The 17,172-nt window shown below is 54.2% G+C and overlaps 2 protein-coding genes across 2 annotated transcripts; one reads left to right on the top strand and one right to left on the bottom strand.

Moving 5' to 3' along the window:
* Nucleotides 1-1,557: 1,557 nt before the first annotated feature.
* On the bottom strand, nt 1,558-6,585 carry LOC308227576 (coiled-coil domain-containing protein 183-like; the record flags this gene model as incomplete). The annotated part of the gene is made up of 14 exons (XM_080630262.1): nt 1,558-1,667; nt 2,279-2,375; nt 2,595-2,741; nt 2,882-3,071; nt 3,435-3,595; nt 3,872-3,972; nt 4,052-4,112; nt 4,253-4,381; nt 4,758-4,880; nt 5,060-5,164; nt 5,276-5,440; nt 5,815-5,889; nt 6,053-6,174; nt 6,276-6,585. 14 exons carry the CDS (start codon nt 6,583-6,585, stop codon nt 1,558-1,560), a joined length of 1,896 nt encoding a protein of 631 aa, XP_080486388.1.
* A 2,680-nt stretch (nt 6,586-9,265) lies between these two features.
* On the top strand, nt 9,266-11,815 carry LOC308227575 (uncharacterized protein; the record flags this gene model as incomplete). Its single annotated transcript, XM_080630261.1, has 5 exons — nt 9,266-9,309; nt 9,992-10,062; nt 10,570-10,694; nt 11,088-11,190; nt 11,502-11,815. The coding sequence occupies 5 exons, from the start codon at nt 9,266-9,268 to the stop codon at nt 11,813-11,815; spliced, it is 657 nt and encodes a 218-aa protein (XP_080486387.1).
* Nucleotides 11,816-17,172: the final 5,357 nt, after the last annotated feature.

Here is a 17,172-nt window from a genome sequence, read left to right as displayed (position 1 = left end):
GTAGTCTCTACCACCTGCAATTGGTGGTAGAACTCCTTCAGGCATCGTGAGAAGCCCCTGTCTCTGCCAGCTTCACGCAGGGTGAAGATGGTCTGCAGGAATTTCATCTTGGCATCCTGCTGGGCAGCCTCCTTGACACTCAGTGGATGAACAATTACATTGTGCATCCCTTTTGTTTTCTCTCCCCCTCCCCTTCCTGGGTGCTCCTCTCAGATCTCCCTGAGCCATTTCTTATGGATGCTGGTGTCCACCCCAGCTGTGGTGGGAACAGGGTGTGCCCAGGTGGGGTCCAGACCTGCTGCTCCTCAGTCCCTCAGCCCAGTGGAGCGGTGTTCCTCTCATGCAGGCCTCCTGGTGCAAGCCTCCCATTTTGCCTGCCGCCAGTGCCCACATTCCACCCTAGGTTTTCCTTGGTTCCCTTCCATGTGGAGGGATGGAGTTTTAGGTGGCTAATAAAGGGCAGGTTGGCATGTCGGTGGGCCTTATCTGGTGCTCACCATGTGTAGGTGATGCCCAGCAAGAGCTTTCTGTCCTGGCAGAGTTGTGGGAGGAGGCGTTGGGTGTTTTAATTGTGGGGGTTGGGCTCTTCTATGCAGGCTATCCATGATACAGTTCCTAGGTCAGCTCACACCCATCTGTGGTAAGCACATGGGAACAGGACAGGGGCAGGAGGTGGATGGGTGACAGTAAAGCACAGTGTCATTGCAGAAGAACGTGCCTGTGGGGCTCTTGGTTCTGGGAAGCTCCATTAGATGTGGTCACTGGCACAGTATGCTCCTTCTGGAGCTTCCTTTCAAAATCATAACTTGTGCTACATTTTGGCAATGGAATCCCCACACCTGCAGTCACACAAAGCCCACCAAGCACATTTGGTGTGACCAAAAGTTTGTTGCTTTTCTTCCAGCCAGAGATGATGTCACAGGTGACGTCAGCATGAAGCACAGGGGCCAAGTAACAATGATAGTGAAAACTTGGCCTGATGCTGGTGCCTTGCTGTGGAAGTGGATGAGGTGCCTCCTGAGTCTCCAGAGCACAAGTCTCTGGCAGAAGCCCCCAGCGTGGCTGCTCTTGAGCAAACATCATCTCTTTGCAGCACTGTTTTACATGTGTCTCTGTAGAGAAGAGAACATGGCCTGTGACCTGTGGGCAGGGCTGAGGTCCCCACCTTGGAGCCAAAGGCTTGGCGTAGTGCCCTCTGTGCCAGCCCATTGGGGTCCGGGAAGCGCAGAGGGCCCAGGAAGGTGTTGGACCCACAGGACCAAGAGGGAGAAAGCCAGCCTGGCCCAGGCTGTGCTTTGGCCAAGAAAGCTGTCCCCAGCCCTTCCCATCCCATCCCCACCACTGTGGGGAGAGGGGCAGGGGATGTGGCTGCCTTGAAACCCAGCTCAGCTCCCCTCCACCTTTGACCCACATGTTCTGGGGACAGAAGTGACTTGCGACCTCTAGTTTCAGCTCTAACACAAGCGTTGGGGGAATGAAAAGCATCTCCTCTATTAAATCAAGGGAAAAGTGTACAACGGGTGATCTGGGGCATCCCCAGGTCTCGGGGAGCAACCACTACTTCCTCTTGCTTTTCTTCTTGCTTTCGATCAACTGCAGCCCTTGCTTCTTGATGTCTTCTCGGGTGGGGACAAGGCCACTCTCTTTGTCAGCAAAATCAAAATGATCTGGAGGAGAGAGCGGAGAGGAGCAGGCTGGGGAAGGTCTGTGGGGCTGCCTCTGCTGTGCCTGTGGCCCCAGGAAGAGCCGGCACATTCTGGAGGGCTGCTGGCATCCTGGAGAGCCCTCAGGACAGGCAGTGCTGACTGGCTCTCTCACAGCAGCAGCTCAGGGGGACCTGCAGGACCTGCTGTGGCCTGTCTCCAACCCTGCTGGGGCTTCCCATAAAGCTCTGAGTCTTGCTTTGTTAAGAAAAGGTGGTAAGGTACCAGAAGCTCCCTAGGAGGAGGCCACGGGCAGAGCCAAGCACTGGCTGTGAAGAATATTCACAGCCAAGTGACTTTGAAGACGAGGGTCTCCCCGCTTGCACCACAGCATCCCTCCTTGTTCCTGTGGTGGTTCTATGCTCCCCAACCCAACGTCTGCCTTCATTCTCCCACATCCACACGTAAAACCAGCACTATGCTCAAAGCCTTGGAGACAGCCCAGGTCAGCCTCAAGGGCTGGAGCAACTCCTGGGTTTGGGTCTGCTGGGACAGTGGGAGATGGGCAAGGACACCCAGAAATCCCAGGAGGCAGGGGCTGGGGCAGTTGCTGTGGGATGTGTCCCTTTTCCTACCTTGGACCCTCATGCACATGTCCTCCAAGGGAACCTTCTGGTTCTGTGGATCATTCGTGAGGGTTTTCTCCAGCAGCTGTGTGACCTTCACAACAGTCTGTGAAAGAGACGCTGCGTTCAAAGCTGAAGGGGAGGCGGGTGTTACAACCAAAGGGGTGCCCAACCTCCATGTGCCCCTGGCAGGGAACACCCCACGGAGCCCAGTGCCACCTGGGCCTGAGCTGCTCCGTGGCTCTTCCCTTGAGCACCTCCATCCTCCAGCTGGGAGGATGGCTTGGGATGGGCCCCAGGAAAGCCTGTGTGGGTTCCCAAAGACCGTAGCAGGGATGGAGCCCCTGTGCACCTCATCACGCTCGCTGTGGCTGGAGGCGGGCAGGTCAGCCACCCGCTGCACCAGGTACTGCAGCTTCTGCTCACACTGCTGGAGCTTCTCGTCCACTCCCGTGGTCTTGAGAGAATGCTCCTGGAGTCAGAGAGAGAACAGCCTTGGTGGGGAAAACGAGCCCCTTGGGGTGATGGTTGCTGCCCCAAGTGTCACCCCACGGCGCCGTTGCACCACCAAGCAGAGCCTGGGCTGTGCTCAGCCCAGCATTGTGCGGGTACCTGGCCAGGCACGGTGATGCCCTGCAGGCGGACGAAGAGGTTGTCAAGTCCGTTTTCAAACTCCAGCAGCGTCTCCTGGTTCCTCAGCAGCTGGACTCGCCTCTGTTCCAGCCGAGCCTCTTCCCACTGCAGCCTGGTCCTCAGCTCCTCCTCCAGAGCCCTGGAGCCAACCACGCTCACATCCATACAACTGCACAGGGGTGCAGACACCCCAAACCTGTTGCAAAAGCTGCTGCCCAGGTTCTCCCCTGCCTCCAAGCGCAGAGCAGAGATGCTGCCTGCAACTCAACCCCATGCTGCTGCTGGTCCCACTTCCCATGCCAGGCGAGGAACAAGGGTCCTCCTGCTGCCAGCGCAGGAGCTTTGGGTGCTCTGCCAGCACCGGAGCTGGGGCAGCACTCTGCTCAGAAACCCTCCCAGTGCAGGAGAGGTGGCCAGCTGCAGGGTGACAACGGAAGGGATGCCCTGTTGGGACATCCGCCGTGCCCATGGCCCCCTGCCCCCAAGGGTGGTGGCCCCTTTGGCATGGCTATCCGCAGGCCAGCAGCAGCACCTGGTTGTGTGTGGGGGCTGGCGAAACTTCAGCTCATCCAGCTTCATCTCCAGCTCCTTCAGCGTCTTCTTCAGCTCCTGCTTCTTCTCCTTGCACCCTGTGAGGTACTGTTCGAGTTCCACCAGGGACTTCTGCTGTGCCAGGAGCCTGCCGGGGATGTCCTGGCCGGGGGAGAGCACAAGGACTCAGCCCAGGGCACTCCTGCAGGGTACAGGATCTGGGCTGTGGTCCTGGGGAAGTTTCTGCACCAGGAGCCACTGCAAGCTCGTGTCATGGAGCAAAGCAGTTCCATCCCTGCCCGTACAAGAGGGGCTCTGGGGGCTCTGGGGACAGGGGAGAGCAGATAACCCTGCAATGGAACAAGGTGAGCAGACAGGGCTCAGCTCCCTGGGGCTGGAGCAGCCCCGCGTTGTACCAGAGATGGCTTTTCACCTCACCCAGAGGCAGGAGCACTGCACCGCAGCCTTGGCCTTCTCCATCTTCTCCATCAGCCAGGCCTCACGCTGCAGCCGGGACTTGGTGGCCTCCAGTTTGCCAGCTGGGGTGGAAAGGTAGTGGCAGGGAAGGATGCCTGCGGCTGAGACTGCATCCCCCCCTGCACTCTGACAGGCACTCACCCATCAGTGGGTCCTCTGCGGGCAGGCTCAGGAAGTCCCTGGCGAGGTCATGCCTGGCTTGCTGCAAGGATGTTCATTGTCACCCCTGAGCTGCTGGCATCCTGGGGGAGCTGGCCCTGCAGCCCCTCACCCATGGGAGGCTGGGCACTCATGCCCGCCCTAGGCCTGCAACCCTGCCTGTGCCAGGTCCCCCCAGCTCACCGCTTTCAGAAGCCTTTCTTTTGGTTCCTTGAGCCAGCGTCTGTCTATGGGCACTTTCTGAGCAGCCAGGGTGCGGAGCCTGAGCTCTCTCTCTGCAAGGAACTGGGTTTCCATCCTGTCCATGTCGTTCTGGAGCAGAGTAGAAAAGAAGTGGCTCCCAAAGCTACAATGGACCTCTGGGAGCTTCTAACCCTGGCATGGCCAGCATCAAAAATGCCACCCCCTACCCTGTGCAAACAGCCTGGGAAGGAAACTGAGCAAGGACAGCTAGAGAATGGAGCACGCCACCTTCCCCATGGCCAGCGCTTCAGCAGCTGTCCCCAGCTCAGAGCAGCGTGGCCAAGAGCCAGACACAGGAGGAGCTAAGGAGGCATCTGGGTGCCGTGGGGAAGCCAAGCTCAGTCTTGCTTTTTCTTGAAGGAAGACTCAGCAGCCTGGACACCTGGTGCCACCTGTGGGCTCTGGAGGGAAGGAAGGCGGCCTGAGATGCCCTGGACCATCTCACCTTGGTTACCCGAGCAGCTCTGAGACCATCCGAGGCCATGAGCTCCATGTCTTCCACCTCCCCATGCTGCAGCTGGGCCGTCTCACTCAGGAGGTCCAGGTGCAGAGGCAGGTGGGCCAGCTCCTGGGGCACAGGGAGCCACAGCCCACTGAGTCCCAGGGGTGCCCTGTGCTGGGCCAGCAGATGGAGGGGAGCAGGAGGACCTCCTGCAGGAGGGTGTCCCACCAGCACAGCCCCTTGGGCACTTCAGTGCCTTTGCAGGGGGTGCGGGCGAGACAATGGCACAGTGAGGATGAGCTCACCTTCCTCAGGGCATCCCGCACCAGCAGGTACAGGGCAGTCACCTTCTGCCCAGCACGGACTTTGGTTTGCATCTTCTCAATGTTGTTCTCCAGTGTACGAACCACCTGGGGCAGAGATGGTTGGGGACAAGGTTTGACCCCATGTACTGAGACCAGCGGCCACCCAGCGGTGACCACCCCCAAGGGTGCTGCCACCCCAGGAAGGGGCCCTGGCACCTGTGCCTGGTGCTGCTTCTCATGCATCTGGGCATCCATCTGCAGCTGCTGCAGGCGCCTCCGCAGCTGCTCCTGGGCCCGGCTCCGCTGCTTCACCTCATACAGCAGCATGTTGCATGTGTTCACCCGGTCATAGATTTCAGCCCGAAGCTTCTCCTGGGCCACCTGGATGGGATGTGAGCATTTGGCAGGCTGGAGGCAGGGCTCGCTGGGCAGCCACGGGAGAAGGGGTCCTGCCTGGAAAACTCTTTGCCAAGATAGAGCTGGGGATGCTGGCACATGGTCCTTCCCTTGGCAGGGCAGGAGCTCTGCTGGGGCAAAGGACCTGCTCAGGGAGCTCATGGAGGACACTGATGGGTCCTGCAGTGCAAAGGGTCCCACCGGAGCACTCATGACCACCCCGTCTCTCACTGCACCAGCCCTGTGGGGCTGTCCTGGTGCTGGCACCAGGTCCCTGTTGCCTACAACCCCTTCTTCTGAGCATTCCCTGAGCCCCAGCCCCCTGTGAGCAGCCTGGGGCCACTGGACCCTGCTATTACCTCCAACGTCTTACTGGCCAAAGCGATGCCCAAGGGCTGCTGCGCTCCGCAAGCCTCAGAGATGGTGAGCTCATGCTGTGGGCACAAGGGGAAAGAGCACATCACTGCCAGCCTGGGGACGGTCCCAGCCACCTGCTGCCCTGCACTTCCTGCTCCTGGAGAGGACCACTGGAGAAGCTAGCTCTGCAGGTCCAGCAGAGTCACAGTCACAGAGGCAGCAAATGGGACCTGCTGGTACCTTCCGGACAAGGCCCAGGCCATGGATATCCTCCTGCACCGCCTCTCGCAGCTGGGGCAGCAGCTCTCGGTTCTGATTGAACTTTTCTTCCTGTGACTTGGTGTAATACTTCCTTACTTGCCCTGCAGGACATTGAGGCACTCTTGGTACCGTGCAGGATGATGCAGGGACCAAAAGCCCCCTCCTTGGCCCAGTCCATAATGCAAAACCAACGGGGCAGCACCTTGCAAGGCGATGCTGGCACGCAGCTCGCGGATGTGCTTGCTGAGGTTTGTTTTCCGGCCCAGCATCATGCTGGTGCTCCTGCCTTGGCTCTCCAGCCCCACTGTGTACGTAGCAGCCACTGCAGTTCTACTGCTCGCTGCAACGGTCACAGAGCTGTGACCACGCCGATGGAGCTGAGCAACCTCCGTCCTCATAAGTGTCGCCGGGCTGTATCCACAACACGGAGCTGAGCTCCCTATGCCCTTGGAACTGTTGCCGGGCTGTAACCACGACAGTGGAGCAAGAGCAACCTGTTGCTGCCTAGACATGTCCCTTTGGAAATGTCAGTTACTTAGGCAGGAAACAGGCGTGCGGGGAGTTACGCTCCTGCTGACGTGGGCAAGAACCAACCAGCTCTCAAGACTGACGTTTATTTTGATGCTCACCATATGCTCTTGCTCAGCTACAAACATGACAAGAAATGCAAGCACATACAGTTGTTTGTTGGTCAATACCATCAAGCTTCCGATACCAGACAGTTGCAGAAAAGGACTTTTAAGGAAATGGCCTTCCCAGCACCAAGCTTCTACATCAGCTGAGATCGAGTTTCTGGACCACGGGATCTTTAACCTGCAGCCATCCTGTTGTGCTCTCAGGGTTGGACACTGAAAACAAAGAAATACAGGATTGTCAAATACCCTCTGAGGCTCTTACTCAGCATCTCCTTTGCAGATTTAGAAATGGCATGGTAGTGCTAATAGCCAGTGACAAGCTAAATACCAACAGGATCATCTCCAGTGCTTCATCAAGCCTGCATGAAGAGATGGCCATTTGAAAGACAAGCAGTTAAGGGTTTGTACACCCAAGGAATCTCCCCAGTCTGGCCATGCATGTAGAGATCTCCACATTGAGGCCATGTCCACGTGCTAAGTACAGGAATTATGCCCCTAAACTTTCCTAGGCAAAATTGAAACACATGGATGACCTTGCGGGCAAGAGAAAGCATTTTAAATGGGATAAAGTGGTTTGAGTACTTGAGCTGGTGGGGGAAGTGGCTTTTGTCATCACAGGGATTCACAGACTGGGGAAACGTGCCGGGAAATGCTGGGATGCCCTGCAGGCTCATGGTCTCTATCCTTCAGTCAGCCCCAGGCTTCCAGGAGTGAGGGGATCCCTGAGTCTTTCTTCCCCAGGTGGAAGCAGTGCCCTTTAAGCAAGCCATGTGCTTCCTTTGTGCGCTGTAGCTTGCAAAAGGAGGTACAAACGCAAGGGTAAACAAGAAAGACTATGTCCTGCTTTTGTTAGTCCAGGTCAGTGGCCTCCAGCTCTGACCTCAAGGGAATAAGGGCTCAGTGTCTTTCCCAGTGCTCTGGGAAGAACAAGGTGTAAATCCTGGGTGCCAAGCTGTGTGGAGCCTTTCTCTCTGCCCAGGCATGTTGCTGCCTCACCATTCTCCCCTCCTGGTTTTAATCCTTGTGGACACGAAGGCTGTTTCTCTTGTGCTCCATGTATGCTGCAGCCGCCTGCCTGGGCTGGAGAAGGGGAACTGCAAGAGAAAGTGCAGAAGAGTGGCTTGGGCAGTGCCTGGTGCATTGTCCTGCGTGCTGCACTGTGGCTGCTGCTAGAGGTGCCCCAGAGAGTGCAGTGGGACGAGTGGTGGTTCAGAGGGCTCCTGCATGGCAGGGCCTGCCCTTCCGTCTGCTACTGCCAAGCTTCCCTCTGCCCTCGAACCCTTGGCTTGGTGAATCTGCAGCCTGCAGGAGCCGAGCAGGACAGCAGCAGGATGGGTGCACAGACAGCATAAGCTTGGGGTTTTTTGCATTATTTCATTTCTTACAACGTGCCAATGTACAGTTCTGCCACAAAATCCAGTTTGGAAGGCATTCATGTCTGGCAAGCATGCAGAATGAGTTTAGGCAGCAAATCCTGCAGTCTCTGAGGGCAGAAAGGAGCCAAAGTCACCTGGGGAGCTCAGGGTCACCCATGCACTGGAACCAGCATGCTCGGAGCTCTGTGGAAGCACTTGGGCTAAGTGACAAGGCGGATCATGCACCTCCAGCCCAGCTTCACAGCAGGTTTGCTGTAGGGCTTTCAGACTTCAGCTTTTGACTGAGTCATGGTAGGAAGGGGGTCGGTCAGCTTCTTCCTCCCAACATTCTGGGGCACTGGTTAGGAAGAGGTCAGAGATACGAGTTTCAGAGGTCAGGTCTGTTCCAGAAACAAGCTGCTGAGTCTCTCTGAAATATTTTGGCTTCAAAGAATGGATTTGACCAGCAGGCAGCTGGTGCAGGTGCCGGTGCTTGGGAGGAGGCAGTTTGGGTGGGAGGCAGTGAGGAGAGGAGCAGGTGTAGAAAGAACCTGCAGAAGGATGCGGATGGGGGAGAACTCTGTCCTGAGTATCGGGTGGCAGGAAAAAAGCAAGGTTTGTGCTTTCCGGTGCTGAGCCTGCCTGGAAAAGGGTCCTCTCCCTGCGCTGGGAGCCCTCCGCGCTACCACAGACTCGTGCCCTCTCTCCCGCAGGCGCTGTGGCAGCAGTGAAAGTGGGCAGTTGGCTATAAAGACACCAGAAGCAAATGGTGCCCCTGCCTCTCTTGTACCAAAGTAAGTACTTTGGGCCAAAAGCAACTCTGTGAGCTGGGCTTGGGGAGTCCAAAAGCCTGGGTGTTCTGGGAAGGGTGCTTGCCTTTGTCTTGGGGAGCCCAGCTTTGGGGAGATCATGAGAGCCTGTGGCTGTGCCTTTGGTCTGTCAGCCCGAGCACAGGCGGTGGCTCTAAGGGTTGTGCTGCTGCTGAGGCTTGTTTCCAAGTCCTGCACTGTAAGGAGTGGGGTTGCTTTCCTCCACCCACCCTGCATTGAAAGGACCTGTGAGGAGCTCAAAATCTGTGATCTTCTCCAGGCCTGAGGCTATGAAGAGGGACCTTGACTCACACCACCCAGAGGAGTGCTCAAAATCAAACATTTCTTCTCCCAGCAAAACATACGCTGCAGGCATCCCAGGTTCTGAGCGCAATGCCATCGCCAGCTCTTACAGCTCAAGCCGGGGACTCCCACAGGTAGGAAATGTCCTGCCTCAGGCAGCCCTGCAGCCCAGCGTGCAGCTCTTTTCCTGTCCCCGCTGTGCCCTGGCCAGTCTGCTGGGGGATACATCCAGAGGAAAGGGAAAGACAAAATCTCTTTAATGTGCGGACACCTTTTCTGATGTTGCTGTGTGGCGTTGGCACGTCCTGGGTCCGGCTGGTTGCCAAAATGCTGCAAAGAGGCGGCCCCTGATTTTTGCCATCTCCTCAAAAGCAATTGATGGGAGCTCCAGGAGGGCTGTAATGTAGTGCCCACCTGGGCGTGCAGGCCCTTGTTCTCCTCTCTCCTGGCTCAGAGAAGGACCTGTCCTTGTCCTCACTAAAAGCGACATAGCAGCTGCCCTGCTGACAGCGTGGGTCCAAGCCAGGGCCCTGCGAGTGGCAGCGGCTCCCACCCAGGATCCCTGGCTGCTGCCCTGAGGCTGCCTGAGCCTGGGCCCTGGGTAGGGGAAAAGAGCAGCTCCTCTGCCTGGAGTCACGCTCCGGCTGCTGCGGTGAGTCAAGGCTATTGCCCTGAGCTCTGCTCTTTGGTAAAGGCAGCAAAGAAACACAGCAGGGATGGTTGTGGGAGTCCTTGGCTTGTTGGGTCTCATCCTGCTCCCAGGGGAGGGGGCCAATCCTGGGGCTGACCCTAACTGGCTCTCTCCCTCTTGCGCAGGGAACGGGAGGTGTGGCATTCCAAGAGCTGCACTCCAGTAAAATTGGACAAGGCTGTGCAGATGGAGGAAGGTGAGTGTAGGTGGGGCCCAGCCCTGTGCCAGGGTTGGACGGTCCACTGGTGCGGGCCAGCAGCGGGACACGAGGTAGCTCAGGTCTGCAGGTGGGATGAGCTTGAGGTGTCCCCTGGAAAGGAGGACCGTGCTGGTCCTGGGGCAGTGGTGTTTTCTCCCGTGTGCCCATTGTGGATGGGGTCCCGTGGCACAGTGCGAGATGTGGCCGGGTCTGGCAGTTTGCGTGGTTTGTGGCTCGGGTGGGCAGCGTGCAAGGAGCGTCTGTGGAGGTGGGATGGGGCCTGGGGCCCGTGGAGCCCCAGCGGGCTCTTGTGACAGCTTCCACGTGGATCTCTTGTGGCCAGCTGCTGCCCCAGGGCATCGCAGCCTTGTCCGCGGCTTAAGGCCGTGTCCCTGGCTCTGCCCTCCAAGATGGGCGTCCAGAGAGGAGTAAGAAGGGAGAACTGCCTTGGTGCAGGCCAAACGCCCCTGCTGGGAGCTGCTCCTGACTTGTGTCCTCCTGTAGCTGTCGGGAGGGCTGAGCAGAAGCGGCGGCAGTCCCCAAGCCCACCACCATCCCCAGGGAATGGAAGACCGCGCAAGAGGAGCATCTGCCTGTTGGTGCCTTGGGATAATGAACCTCTGGTGCTGGTACGTCGCTGTCTCGCAGCCTCTTTTGCCCTCCTCTGGGGATGGAATGTGCCCAGTGCAATCCCTGCAGGGCTGTGGGCAGGCTGACCTGCCTGCCTTGGGGCAGGAGGTCTCGTCCTTGCCTGAGTGGGAAGTGGTGCTCTCCCCTGCCCCAGTGTGTGGTGGCTGTGCATGACTGTGCTGCCCACTGCCGGAGCAGGTACTGGTCCAGGCAAGGGTGCTGTGCCCTCAGCGCCAAGCCGGGGACCAAAACGAATGGGGACCAGAGCTCTGCGGTGGCTGCAGCAGAGCCACGGCTTCCCAGCTCTGGTGCCAGCCTGCTTCCACACCTCCTTCAGAGCAGCTCTGCTGGCTTCCCTGAGAAGGAACTAAGCTACTGCTCTCTCTTGGCAGCCCCCTGCGCCTGACCCGGGCTACCCCATCACAGAGGAGATCATAGAGGAGGAGAGGAAGGCAGCGCAGCAGCGGTTGCGCCGACTCTTGCGGCCTAAGGCTGGTAAGGGCAGACTGGGAATGTGAAGGGCACGGCAAGGAGGAGACAGCCGTGGCGCGGGCTGGCAGGGCAGTGGGGTGCCTGCGCAGCGCAAGCTGAAGAAGCTCCTGGGCCAGTGCTGCCTGGTCCTTGGGTCTGAAGCTCTTAGAGCCTGGTGAAGACTCGGGTGGGAGACCTTGTGCCCTGCAGTCCTCAAGGTGGTGGGCAAGGTTCCCCAGGGCCGGAGCTGTGAGCTGTTCATGTTGGTAGGCGCTGCTAAGGGGTAGTCCCATACAGCAAGTTGTGGGTCCTGATTTCATGCTTGCTCCCAGCAGATGAGGTCCCCAGCACCACTGCAGAGGTTATGCCCATGTCTGGGCCGCTGGCTTGCACCGTTACCTCACCATGGCCTGCTCCTGCTCCTGTCCCAGCTAGCACCAACTCACTCCCAGACAGCCTGCATCAGATGCAGAGCAATGCGGCTGCGCCCATGCTCGCGGGTAAGGAGGAGGAGGAAGTTCAGCAGAGCGGGCCTTTGGCAGAGCAAGAGAGGCACCGTGGGAGCTGTGCGCTGCCTCTGTGGGAAGCAGGTGGCAAAACTCCCTGTTCAAATGCTCTGCTGGCAGCAGAGCTGGCAGATGAGTCTTGAGGGGGCATGTCTGGGGACACCAAGCTCATGGTCCTGTTGGGAGCTGCAGTACAGGGCTAGATATGTGGCACTGGTGCATGTTTCTCCAGAGCCTTTGCGATGTACTTCTACCCTTTAACCCAGGAAACCTGGGGTACACAGACATGCTCAAGACACTGCTGCAGATCTCCCTGGTTACTCTTTAGGCAGTGTAGAAGGTTTCTGCTGTTGGTTTTCTGCTCTGTTCTCCTCAGCTACACGTTTGCGGTCTGTAAGCACTGCGTCTGGATCTGTCGAGGGAACATCAAGAGGCACTGTAGGAAGATGGACTTAACATTACAAAGTAGAGCACATTGCCATGTTGCTGACACTGGAGGACTGCTCACTCTGTGCAGGTGATTCCCAGCGCCCTCTTTCTGCCCTCACACCTCCATGGTGGGAGCAGTGGTTGGAGCTGTCAGCTGAATTCCCAAAGCAGCTTTCTGCTCTGGCTCGTGCTCTGGAGAAGCAGAAGCTGTGTGTTCGCACTTTCAGATCCTTGCTTCTACTGTTTGAGGCAGGAAAGCTGGGGTGCACTGACATGCTGAAGACACTGCGGCAGAGCTCCCTGGTGGCTGTTTAGGCAGAGCGGAAGGCTTCTGTTCTGGATTCTGTGCTTTATACGCTTTAGCTGGACGTTTGCAGCCTCTCAGCACTGCTTCCAGATCTGGCGTGGGAACGTAAATAGACAGTTTAGGAAGAAGGAATTAAGTTTAAAAGGTAGTGCTCATTGCCATGCTGATGACACTGGAGCACTGCTCACTCTGTGCAGGTCATTCCCAGCATCAGCTTTCTGCCCTCCCACCTCCACGGTGGGAGCAGTGGTTGGAGCTGTCAGCTGAATTCCCAAAGCAGCTTTCTGCTCTGCCTCCTGCTCTGGAGAATCAAAATGTGTGTGTTTCCACTTTAACATATGTGCTTCTACCATTTTAGGCAGGAAAACTGGGGTGCCCTGACATGCTGAAGACACTGCGACTGATCTCCCTGGTGGCTGTTTAAACCGATCAGAAGGCTTCTGATGTGGAAACTGGGCTCTACACGCTTTAACTGCACTTTGGCAGTCTCTGCGACCTGCGCCTGGATCTACCGAATGAACCAAAATAGGCAGTGTAGAAAGATGGACTTAACTTTAAAAGGTAGTGCACATTGCCATGCTGATGACACTGAAGCACTGCTCACTCTGTGCAGGTCATTCCCAGCATCAGCTTTCTGCCCTCGCACCTTTCAGAGGGAGCAGTGGTTGGAGCATTCAGCTGAACACCCAAAGCAGCTTTCTGCTCTGGCTCCTGCTCTGGAGAAGCAGAAGCTGTGTGTTCGCACTTTGAGATACTTGCTTCTACCGTTTGAGGCAGGAGAGCTGGGATGCGCTGACATGCTGAAGACACTGCGGCAGTGCTCCCTGGTGACTGTTTCAGCAGGGCAGAAGGCTTCTGTTCTGGATTCGGTGCTCTACACGCTTTAGCTGCACTTTTGCAGTCTCTGCGCCGTGCGCCTGGATGTGGCATTTGAACAGAAATAGGCAGTGTAGGAAGATGGACTTAACTTTAAAAGGTAGTGCACATTGCCATGCTGATGACACTGAAGCACTGCTCACTCTGTGCAGCTGATTCCCAGCATCAGCTTTCTGCTCTCGCAAGTCCACGGTGGGAGCAGCGGCTGGAGCAGTCAGCTGAACACCCAAAGCAGCTTTCTGCTCTGGCTCCTGCCCTGGAGAAGCAGAAAGTGTGTGTTCCTTCTTTCAGATATGTACTTCTACCCTTTAAGGCATTAAAGCTGGGATTCACTGACATGCTGAAAACACTGCTGCAGATCTTCCTGGTTACTGTTTAGGCAGTGTAGAAGGTTTCTGCTGTTGGTTTTCTGCTCTATTCTCCTCAGCTAGACGTTTGCGGTCTGTAAGCACTGCCTCTGTATCTGTCGAGGGAACCTACAAGAGGCACTGTAGGAAGATGGACTTAACATTACAAAGTAGAGAACATTGCCATGTTGCTGTCAGTGGAGCACTGCTCAGTCTGTGCAGGTGATTCCCATCGCCCTCTTTCTGCCCTCACACTTCCACTGTGGGAGCAGTGGTTGGAGCTGTCAGCTGAATACCCAAAGCAGCTTTCTGCTCTGGCTCCTGCCCTGGAGAAGCAGAACCTGTGTGTTCCTTCTTTCAGATATGTACTTCTACCCTTTAAGGCATTAAAGCTGGGATACACAGACATGCTCCAGACACTGCTGCGGATCTCCCTGGTTACTCTTTAGGCAGTGTAGAAGGTTTCTGCTGTTGGTTTTCTGCTCTATTCTCCTCAGCTAGACGTTTGTGGTCTGTAAGCACTGCCTCTGTATCTGTCGAGGGAACCTACAAGAGGCACTGTAGGAAGATGGACTTAACATTACGAAGTAGAGAACATTGCCATGTTGCTGTCAGTGGAGCACTGCTCACTCTGTGCAGTTGAATCCCTGCATCAGCTTTCTGCCCTCGCACCTCCACGGTGGGAGCAGTGGTTGGAGCTGTCAGCTGAATTCCCAAAGCAGCTTTCTGCTCTGGCTCCTGCACTGGAGAAGCAGAAGCTGTGTGTTCGCACTTTCAGATCCTTGCTTCTACCGTTTGAGGCAGGAAAGCTGGGGTGCACTTGTTAGCGTCAGAACAAACACATAACCACCGGAATGGTTATATGAGGCGCTTTATTAAGGTGCCGAGAACCAGGGGTACTCACCCAAATCTGGTTCTAACCCCGTCACGTGCGTTCGCAATTTATACACTACAAATCGGCTGATGCAATACGCCTATACAGATTTATGATCTATTCCCGCTTTGTATTATAATGATCTTCACACTTGCACCTGCACTCTGATGACTTAATCTTGGTCCAAACTGTGGAACTATTGTTAACTAGTTTCTTAAGTGCAGCTGGTCAGAACGATAGTTCCAGCCAGGTTTCGAGCAAAGTTTTCTGTTCTAACTTTATTCTTGGATATTTTCAGTCATCGTACAAATCGTTCCTTGATTAGGTTTCTAACATAATGCTTAGTTATAAAATAACTAAAGATAAATGTACAATTGTTTTCCTAATGATTTACGATTCCTAAACACAATAGCCTATTGAAACAGCTATAGAGTAACTGAAATACAAAACTACAAAGTTAGTTATAAAATGACTAAAACACAAAGTAGCAAAATTACACATTTTGATATAAGTAGGAAGGTATAAGGCTTTCTTTGCAAACTGCAAACTTTTCAAATATAATCACTTCTATCACTCTTATATGATTATGACAAACATAAAATTTCACCCTTCTCTAACATTTCCCCCCTTTGAAAATACTTCATTCTAGCAAGTATTTTCACCTTTTTAAGTTTAAGCAGTTGTTTCCTGATGGGTAGGTGGGGTTTTTTGAGTATTTTGGATACCCTCTTGTTACTGCTCCTATGATTCGATGAGTCCATGCACTGTTGCGGGTTATTTCCTTTCGGATACAGAGATACATCAGATATATTATCAAAAACACAATTAATATCATGATTACAGTTTGTATAAAAGAATGAACCCATCCAGTAAGATGAAAGCCCAAGCTGTTAAATAATGCTCCAATCCAATTTTGATCAATTTCTTTCCTTTCTTTTTCTGCTTCTTGCTCAATTTTGGTCAACTGGGAAATATCATGTTCTATGTCTGCAGTCACATTGGGAATGTGAACGCAACAATGGTCCACTCTGTCTTTCAAATATCCACAAACACCATGTTCTTTTAGTAACAACATGTCTAATGCCATTCTATTCTGCAAAGTCATTTTATTTTGGCCTCCTGACATATTTTACTGATTTGTCTTTTTATTGTTTGATTCATTTTCTCCACCTGTCCACTGGATTGGGGTCTCCAGGGAGTATGTAAGTTCCATGATATTCCTAACAGTTTACTAACTTCCTGTACTATAGCTGCAACAAAGTGTGGGCCCCTATCTGTCGATATCCCTAAAGGGACTCCAAATCGTGGAATGATTTCTCTAAGCAACCACTTTACTGTCTCCTTTGCCCGATTGGTGCGACAGGGAAGGGCCTCCGGCCATCCAGAAAAGGTGTCAACCCCTACCAATAGATACTTGTACCCTTGTACCTTTGGTAGTTCCACAAAATCAACCTGCCAATAGTCTCCTGGCTCTACCCCTATCCTGATTCTTCCTATTTCAACTTGTCTCCTTACTACTGGGTTGTTTTTCAAACAAATTTCACATTTTGATCCCACCGCTTTTGCCATGGTTAACATCTGTGTGGAAACTATTCCTCGTTTTAAATAGGTTACTAATGCTTCTGCACCCCAATGACACTTCTGATGTTCAGTCTGTAGAATTTTCCGCATTATTGCTGGCGGCACTATTACTTGTCCAGTCGTTGTTATGTACCACCCTTCAGAATTCTTTTGAGCTTTTAAGAGTCCTGCCAATGTATTTCCTTCAGATATCTTCGAAGTTCTTCCTTGGTGTGCTTTGCAATGCATAATGGCCACCTGTTTAGGCTTTTGCACAGCAATTATTAATTCCAAGATCTCTTTTTGATACTTTATATTAGTCTCTTGTGAGGATAACAGTCCTCGTTCCTTCCATAATGCTCCGTGTATATGTACTACACCAAACGCATACTTTGAATCTGTCCACACATTTACCTTTTTGTCGTCACTCAGTTCCAGCGCTCTTGTAAGAGCTATCAGTTCTGGCCGTTGAGCCAATGTCCCAGGAGATAACACTTTTGCTTCAATTACCTCTTGCTGTGTTGTTACAGCATATCCTGCATACCGTGTCCCATTTTCCACAAAGCTGCTTCCATCTGTGAAAAGTTCCCAATCAGGTTGTTCAAGAGGTACATCTTTCAAATCTGTTCTGGTTGCATATGTATGCTCGATGACCTCTACGCAGTTATGTTCTAGAGTTCCTTCCTCTGGGTTCGTTCCTAGAAAAGCTGCTGGATTCAACAGGTTAGTAGTTTTTAAACTCACATCATCTTGTTCTGTCAAAATTGCTTGATATTTCATCATTCTGCTAGGGGATAACCAATACCCCCCTTTCTGCTCCAAAACAGTTGTTACCATATGTGGCACAAAAACTTCAATGTGTTTTTCCAGAGTCAGTTTTCTGGCCTCCTGTATCAGAACAATAGTTGCTGCTACTGCTCTTAAACACGAAGGCCATCCCGCACTTACTGGATCCAGTTGTTTTGAAAAATATCCCACTGGTCTTTTCCAGCTTCCAAGCTTCTGAGTTAACACTCCCAGCGCTAATCTCTGTCTCTCATGGACAAATAACTTAAAGTCTTTTGTTAGATCTGGGAGTCCCAATGCTGGGGAGTTCATTAACGCCTC

Source organism: Psittacula echo (assembly GCF_963264785.1).
Source record: "Psittacula echo genome assembly, chromosome: 15".
Lineage (NCBI taxonomy): Eukaryota > Metazoa > Chordata > Aves > Psittaciformes > Psittacidae > Psittacula > Psittacula echo.
Note: the sequence above shows the minus strand (reverse complement) of the source record. Positions and strands in the feature narration are given on the sequence as shown.